Below are 9039 nucleotides of genomic sequence, written 5' to 3' on the forward strand. Positions count from 1 at the left end.
TAATTTGCATATTCAAAAGAATTTATTTATTATCATTTTAATTATATGTAAATATTTATTCTGTTAGCTATAATACTAGTCTTTAACTAAAACATGAAAGTCAGCAGCATTAAACATAAATGTCAACATTAGTTAAAACAGAGATATGTCAATTCATGTAACTCCTTTTACAGGATATATCAATGTAACTTAAGTTTCAAAGACTATAAGTAGCTTTGTTCATGATTTTATCATCGTTTGTGTTTTCTTTAAATTTACAGAAAACAGTGTAGAATTATTTTAATTACATAAATATTTCGAATGCAAGAACATTTTTTTAATAAATTGGAGCAGGGAGAAACACCAAATTTGCATGCTGAACTCCTTAAAATGGTGACAATATAGTAGAGTTTGTTTACTTGTTTTCTTTTACTTCATTACAATATCTGACACACTTTAACACTTTCATCCTTTTTGACAGTTATATAACACTGCAGAAGAGCAAGCAACTAAATACAAATAGTGTAACAAAAAAAACACCCATTTACTAAATTGAAAGTCACATTTGATCAAATTTTGAGTAATGGTATAACATAAAATCTAATCCAACTAATAGGCCTTTGCTGCTACTGCATTTCATCTGCTACAAAAATTTGTGGGTGGCATGATTACCACTTTTGTATTTTCATTGGTAACAAATAATTTGGTGACTGTCATTATAGACAGCAACCACCATATATTCTTTCCTTTGATGATCACATTACTTTGCTGCACATCAGAGAAGCCTTAAGCAGGGCACTCACTTATACAACCTCCAACTGAAAGCTACATTATCGTTTTTTGTGTGTATCAAATGACAGTAAGTAAAAATAAGTAAAGCAGCAAAAATAGTTCTTTTTAAATGCACTTACGTGTCTTATGATGGTTATTGTATAAGAAACTCATCACAGTCACAGAATTCAAATTCTGACTCTATTCAAAATCGAGTCCTACTTTACCTAATATTCGGTACGCTGCCTACCACCAATCATTAGCACCAAATGTGTCGAATTCACAAGTAATAACGTAATTAAGGTTTCATAATGTTAGTATTATCTATTCCCCTCAATCTATATTGATTTCCTGGAGGTTGGTATCATCTAATTCAGTGTATTTTTCTAACAAATGGCTTCATGAAGAACTACCACTAATTCATAGTGCAATGTATTAAAATAACACCATGACTCCTACCACAGTTCACCAACCATGCGTCAAAGTTAATGCTTGTTGTTAATTTATTTTATACTACATTTTCCACTTCTAATCTTATTCTATTGCATCAGAGTTACTGTTGAGATATGCAGGAAAGAAAGAAAAAACAGAATAAGCAAAAACAATTTAAGCAAAAGACAAATAATGTGCTAGGAATAGGATTTTGTTTTTTTTTTTTTGAGAAAAGGCAACAAAGGAGAAAAATAATACAAACGTAGTACACACAATTAAGTGGCAATACAGTGTTACAGACACATGCCACTAACAAACTTGGTAAGCTGTAACAACCAAATCTAGCCAAACACTCCATAGAGTCTAATATGGTCATTTGAGAAACCAAACTATTGCTAGAATTTGTCTGATTTATATCTGTGAAGCAGATTAAATCCCTGAAGATTCTTACTTCTACTTGGTCAAATGTCAGTGACTACTTTCTCTTCTTTAACACAATCATCTTCAGCAAACCTCTTCCACAGCCAATGCTGCTTCCACACTCGCTCTGTCATCTCTTCAATAGGGACATTCTTTGTCTCGGGGAGCAGGAGAAGCACGAAGGTGGACATGATCAAGACACATCCAGAGAAGAACAAGAAGATACCAAACTTGAAGATGCACAGCATTGAGAGAAATGCCTGGGCAATGAAAAATGTGCAGAGCAAGTTGACACATACAGCGATACTCTGCCCCGCTGATCGAGTCTCCAGAGGGAAGATCTCACTTGGGATAAGCCAACTAAGAGGGCCCCATGACCATGCAAATGCAGACACAAAAATGCACACCATCACAACTACCAACACCGCAAAACCCTTTGATAGGTCCTCATCGTGGTCCCTCACCTTCATTCCTATTATAACTGCAATAACAAATTGAGACAAGAACATCTGAACTCCAGCTTCCAACAACAGCATTCTCCGCCCGAGTCTGTCCACTGAATAGATTGAGACAACAGTGGAGATGACATTAACGGCACCAGTAATGACAGCAGAGTAGAGTGAAGCATCGTTCTTGAATCCCAATGTGTTGAAAAGAACCGGGGCATAAAACATAATGGCATTGATGCCAGTAAACTGCTGAAAAACCTGTTTTTTCGAAAACACTCAAATGGAACAAGAATAAGATAAATTAGGAAATTCCAATTAAGAATAACATTGTTTCAATTATGTTAAGAAAAGAGTGAACGTACAATTTTGTACCCATACATAAGTTTCAACAATTTGGTCCTTGAAATCTTGTATATATAGAATTTAGTCTCTAAAATGTCATTTTTACTACAGATTCAAGAGATAAGGCTATCATTGGTTACTCGCAGAAAAAAATATTTACACACTTCTCAAAAAAGAAAATGAAAACATGATACAGATACTCTCATTTTGATTATATACTACTTAATCATATAAGAAAAAACTAAACAGACAAAGTTGATAGATTCAAAGACTAAATTATGTATATCTAAGTTTTTAGGGGCCAAATCAATGCAAGTTGGCACCAGAAAATTTTTGCTGACAAAAAGGTATTTCAGAAGACAGCACTGACCTGCAGGGCAATTGAAATGAGGAGTTGGGGTCGGTTCCTGCGCTTCAGGATATTCCTGAAAGGGTGTTTGACCTCTCTAGCCACAGTACATGCATCAACAAGCTCCAAGAACTCAGGCTCAATGTTGTCAATGCCACGAATCCTTCTCAACACAGCTTTTCCTTCTTCCAAGTGACCACGCTCAATGAGACTGTTTGGGGTGTCCACCACCAAGAAAGCCCCCAAGGTGAGAAGCAGTGCTGGCAAACCACCCAAACCCAGAGATAGCCTCCAACCCCAACCACCTTTGATTCTGTTGTTTCTCAACAATAGTCAGCATCACCAACAATGAACAACATCAAGAAGAAACGAATGATCCATGCTTTAGCAATCAATCATGCAGAACAAATTGGATATAATTTTGCATGAGAAGCAGTACCTTGCAGTTTCATCATTGAATTCTAGATTGCAGGATTTTTTCTTACAACTTGAGTTACGGAAAATGAGTTCTTATTATACTACCATTAAATAATTGAAAGCTTATTTACCCAGATTGTTCTAAATCTTGCTATAGATAAATCTTTATACTAATAGAGCATTAAATGTTCCTTGATTTTAAAAATACTTAATATCAGTTTTTTAGTATTTTCATTATAAAATATATTTAATATGTCCTTCATGATATTTGCTAAGTTTAAGGTGAGTACAAATTTTCACACTAACCAAGCATGATGCAAGTTATCATTTCTGTGCCTGGACCAAGCAGGCCTTTCCCAATCCAAGACTCATGGGAAGGAAGCAAGTGATGAAATCATGAATGAAAAAATTGTTGTTTCCATTCCCACTAGAATACTATGAAAAAGAACATCAGTTCTTGCTTTGGTGGGAAACAGGCACTTGCCACGTTAGCAGATATACTTGGTTGAAAAGCTTCTTTCTTTGAGCCATTTATGAAGGCCCAAAACCCTAAGCAGAGTGGGCAAGCATGTGCTTGACTTTTGGGTATGTGAGAGGAGTAATACAAATGGTTAATTGTGTTGGTTTTCTGTGCACCAGAATCTCTTTGGAGAACAACTCCAATTAAGCCCTCAATTTTCAAAATTTTGACCACCACCACTCACTAAAAACCATTATTTCAATTGCTGATAGTATCTTTTTTCTCTGTTTTTGACACAACTCATATGATTCATTCAACAAAAATGATGAAATTGGAAGCAAGCATGCACACAAGAAACTTACTTGTTGGTGGCATAGTTGACAAGGTTGGCAAAGAGAATGCCAAGTGTGATATTAAGCTGGAACAGTATATTCAATGCTCCTCGTATTCTTGAAGGTGCGATCTCTGAAAGAAAAACTGGCACGGCCTGCCAACAAAGATGAATGTGTTCCACTTCATACCTTTAAACATTACTCAACTTATTTATTTTTCCCATAATAATTTGAATTAGCTTTCTCGTTTATATGGATAAGATGTAAATAGATGCGTAAGCTACAAAAAAAAGTAGCAGCAGAAGTTGAATTTTTGTGGCACTTTCAATGTAAAAAGGAGAGAAAACAGGAAGTGATTTCCATGAAGGTAGTAAAGCGAAATAGAAAGAAGGATTTAAAGCCTAAAAGTTTGAAGAAAGAGGATAGAAACTCATTAAGATTAACTTTACTTTTAATATTATATTAAACTTTAATGAAATTTAAACTTACCTTATAAATAATATATTTGATACATTTTTTAAGAATATTTTTTATCATTACTTTATAAATTTTAATCCTTTAGGTTGGTCAGATATGTCGGCCACTTTCTCTATCTGTGGTTACCAAAATATACAGACATACACACACCTACTCAAAACTACAAAAACCTATTTTTGTCTTAAACTAAGGGACACAATTAATATGTCAATATCTCACGTCAGCTTTTTAAGTTTTTACTTATAAAACAACAACCATATTTTTACGTTAAAATATACTAATAATGTTTAATTTTAGTTAATGTTGACTTACATTGAAAATTTAATTTTAAAACTATTTTTTAAGAACGTCTTTAATTAATATATTCAAGCTTTTTTTATGCGTCTAATTGTAATATTCAAATACTTTTTTTGTATCATTTTCAAAATTCAAGAGAGCATGCATTGTTTTCTTTTCTCTTCACCTAATTAACTTACAAATATCTTATTAAAATGATTTTTTTTATTACATTTCGTAACGTTTTTTACAAGTTACTACTATATAAAAAAATATTGTGAATGTCAATACAAACATAAATAACAGCCACACATCCCAAGATAATTACTGTTCATTTAATTTTTAAAAAATACTTATATTGAATTAATTTTAGAAGCATACACGTATATGATGAAGACGTAGGAAAATGAAAGCATAGCTCTGTTCAATAAATTATAAACAGCAACCTGAACCAAATACCAATTATATATCATGCACATGGGATATCATGATAAATGATATTTCAGTGGGACACATCCCACAGGAACATTTTTCCTCAACCTTTTTCAAAATTATGAATAAAGATTACCCTTCGTTCCTATTTATAACAATATTTCAATTCATTCATACACTTTTTAATCAAATTAGTTAAATTATTTAAAGTTATATTAGTATTGTTATAAAATTTTCCTTATTATATTTAAAGTTTAAATAGTTGCATAAGATATTCAGTACTTATTTTTTTAAATCTTATTAAAAGTTGTATATTATTCATTATTTTTAATTGAAATATGTCAATTCATTAAGAATATTTTTTTTTAAAATAATACGTCATTCAACTGCAAATAAATCTTGTGCGAAGAGAAAATAAATTTTCTGACAATGGTCTTAATATCCTTGACTCTCTCCTTTGGTCTAGTCAATAAATGGAATACACTGTATAGCAGAGAAATTATTAAAAAAGTTATTAAATGGAATATAATATAGAGGAAAAAAAATATAGAGTGAATTAGAAATTATTTTAAAAATTAAGAATTTATATTCTTTAAATTATACTCTGTCATTATTGAATAAATTTTTGAATGAGTGATCACTTAGGGCATACATTCATATTAATGGATATGTAAATAGGTATATATATACTATACGAAAATCATCAAATTGAAACCATTTTGAATTAGAAAGTAAAATAATTAGTTGTATTAGTAACAAATTAAAAATCATTTTAAAAATTAAAAAGAAATTTGATTTTTAAATTAGTTTCTATTATTTTCTATTAATGTTAAATAGTTTTTAAATTAGTATCTAATTAGCAATCAAGGTTTTTGCTACTAAATTTAGAAACTAAATAATTGGTAGTTAAAACCTTAGTTGCTAATTAGATATCAATTTAGAAACTATTTAACAATAATAGAAAACAATATAAATTAATTTAAAAACCAATTTTTTTGTTTAGTTTCTAAAATGATCTTTATTTTAGTTCTTATTGTAACTAATTATTTTGGTCCCTAAAAATTAGTTTCTACTTCATGATTTTCTTGTAATGATAATTATAAATTATATAAATTGATAATAAATATTTATGTATATAAATATGTTTTAATTTTTTTTAAACAACATTATTAGTTCAAAAGAGATTGTTTCTTATTTTTATAATCATATTAAAAACTTATACAATAAATTTAATTTTTTAGAAAAATAATGCATTTCTCATTTTTAAAATTGTGTTAAAATCGTATTAGAATTGTTAAAAATTTAACAAATATTTTTTGAATTAGACAATTTGTCAATACATATCCTAATGCATGTCTTACTAGTGTCGATGTTGTTATCCGAATATTATAGGTCATAGTATTAGTTAATCTCTAAACTTAAGTAGCAAAATTTGTAATTACTTCAATTTGTACATAGTTTCTGAATTCCCCATCCAAACTGCAGATTAAAATTATTTAGTTTGATTTTGATATAAAATGTGGATATTGAAGGAAATCATGATTTGTGTGCATCTGGAATGAATAGTATTTGAATTATGAAGGATAAAACAAATGAACCTGGTTAGCAAAACCAACTCCACAGCCAAGTAAGAGCCTGCCAATGATGAGCATGGCGAGGTTCTGAGCTGCAGCATTGAAGGCAACTCCAGCAATGAAGATGAAACCTGCAATCAACATGGTGGCTCTTCTTCCCTGCTTACGAGTTATATGTGAGGCCAAAAATGTGGCTGTTAAACCCGCAAGGTACAGACACGATGTGAATAGTTGCAACTTTTCATTGTCGTATTTGCAGTAGTTGCTGTCCACCACTTTCTCTTCCACTGTCTTTCTGTACACCTCCGGAAAAAACTCTTTCAGGAATGCTGCCATGGATGTCACACCACCTGATTCAAATCACCAAAAATCAGATATCTTCAATCAATCACAAAGCACTATTAGAATATAAGGGTCTGTTTCTTTCTCCTTTCTTCTTTCTCCTTTTGCCTTTAAAATTTATTTTCTAAAACTTCATAGGGAAAAGAATGAAGACTATTACCGGAAACACCAACGTCGTATCCGAACATGAGACCTCCGGTAGCAGCCATTATGCACGAAAGGATGACAATTGGAGTTATCTTTGCCTCAGAATCATTGACACTTGTTGTTGTCATAGTTATTTCAGATAATTAAGAAGCTGGTTTTTCTCTTGAATGTTTTTGTCACCCTCACACACATGCACAATAGAGTGAAGAATGTTTTACTTTCACTTGCATGCCTTTACACTTTGATTTATAACCATTGAGAAAGAGTTTCACTTTGCTTTTTCTTCTTTAACTTTTTTTTATCCACATCCCATAGACAGAATAGTCATTCTGTGTTTCCATGATTTTTGTCGGAATGATATCATAGGGTTCGAAATATAGTATATAGTCTCTTTAATTCTTGAAATCGTCATTTATATTTATTATTTGTGCTGATTGAAAAAAAAAAACTTTACCTAAAAAGGTAATATGGTTATAAGTTAATGTGGGTTTATGACTCACCTTTCCGTTTTCTTGTCATAATTGGGAGGTTAATTGTCGCAATCAATTGCAATCGATAGGAGATTAATTGCCGCAATCAATTGCAATCAATGGGAGATTAATTGCCACAATCAATTGTCATCAATGGGAGGTTAATTACCATTAATTGTATTTATTATTGTTGTCTCCTAGAACCACTATATATACTGGCTTCCTTCAAGCAATGTAATAACACTACAAAACAAGCAACACACACTTTGCTTCCTCTCTCTTTTCATATACTCTCTATTTCTGTTCTTGGGTGTAAGTGTTTAACCCATATAGAGAGGATTTGTTTTAGGGCTATTTATCTATTAGTCTGAGAGGAATTCATTTTACTCCCAGTATCATTATAGTGAAAGTTTTGGTTCTCTCGCCGGTGGTTTTTTACCTCTATTTAAAGGGGTTTTCCACCTAAAAATTTTGGTATCATTCTCACTTTACTTGTTACTTTAATTTCTCATAATCTTTGGTTGAAATTATCACGCTTCCGCACACGATATCCCTACAAATTGGCATCAGAGCTTTTCGATAATTCAACCAGATCTTTTGTTCAATAATGTCAAAATTGGATATTGAGAAATTTGATGGTAAAATCAGCTTTGCTATCTGGCGAGTCCAGATGCTAGCTGTTGTTCTCACCCAGAATGGTTTAAAGAAAGTTCTGGCAGGTAAAATGATGAGACCAACCACTATGGCGGAGGAGCAGTGGGATGAGATGGATGAAAAGGCATTGTCTGCAATCCAGTTATGCTTGTCCCGTGAGGTGTTGCGTGAGGTCATCAACGAGAAAAGTACAGCAGGCATATGGAGTAAATTGGAGTCTTTATACATGACCAAAAGTCTTGCAAACAAACTCCGGTTAAAGGAGCGACTCTTTACACTCCGAATGTCTGAAGGTACTCCCATCCAATCTCACCTTGATGAATTTAATTCCATCATAATTGATTTGGAAAATTTGGATGTTAAAATTGATGATGAGGATAAAGTTGTTCTACTTATTGTTTCTCTACCACCCTCGCATCGACAATTCAAAGAAATTATGTTATACGGTAATTATCTTACCTTAAGCTTTGATGATGTTAAGACTAATTTACTAGCCAGAGAAAAATTTGATACTCAAATTCATTCTGAAAGTTCTGGTGAAGGATTAGTAGTTAGAGGGAGAAACCAAGAGAAATGTAAGAACAATAAGTATAAATCTAGGTCAAAATCTAGAGGCAAGAACTCCAAATATTGTCGTTATTGCAAGAAAAAGGGACACGAGATCTCTGACTGTTGTAAATTGAAAAATAAGCAAGATAGAGAAGATAAGGGAAATG

General features: G+C 32.0%; 1 protein-coding gene across 1 annotated transcript; it reads right to left on the bottom strand.

Annotated features, from left to right (window-relative positions):
• Nucleotides 1–1377: 1377 nt before the first annotated feature.
• LOC137828919 (sugar transport protein 13) lies at nucleotides 1378–7550 on the bottom strand. Its single transcript, XM_068635674.2, has 5 exons — nucleotides 7213–7550; nucleotides 6735–7060; nucleotides 3982–4106; nucleotides 2764–3055; nucleotides 1378–2309 (listed from the first exon to the last, which is right to left on the bottom strand). Exons 1-5 carry the CDS (start codon nucleotides 7325–7327, stop codon nucleotides 1644–1646), a joined length of 1524 nt encoding a protein of 507 aa, XP_068491775.1. The 5' UTR covers nucleotides 7328–7550; the 3' UTR covers nucleotides 1378–1643.
• Between the last annotated feature and the right edge of the window lie 1489 nt (nucleotides 7551–9039).

This window comes from Phaseolus vulgaris, chromosome 7, assembly GCF_051622355.1.
Source record: "Phaseolus vulgaris cultivar YP4 chromosome 7, ASM5162235v1, whole genome shotgun sequence".
Classification (NCBI taxonomy): Eukaryota; Viridiplantae; Streptophyta; class Magnoliopsida; order Fabales; family Fabaceae; genus Phaseolus; species Phaseolus vulgaris.

What these genes read in the sequence shown, in the direction of transcription:
- LOC137828919 (XM_068635674.2), bottom strand. Translation starts at nt 7,327, where the DNA reads ATGACAACAACAAGTGTCAATGATTCTGAGGCAAAGATAACTCCAATT. An exon ending in GAGTTGGTTTTGCTAACCAG is followed by an intron (nt 4,107 to 6,734) that starts GTTCATTTGTTT and finishes CTTTGTTGGCAG; the next exon opens with GCCGTGCCAGTTTTTCTTTC. An exon ending in GTCAACTATGCCACCAACAA is followed by an intron (nt 3,056 to 3,981) that starts GTAAGTTTCTTG and finishes GAGAAACAACAG; the next exon opens with AATCAAAGGTGGTTGGGGTT.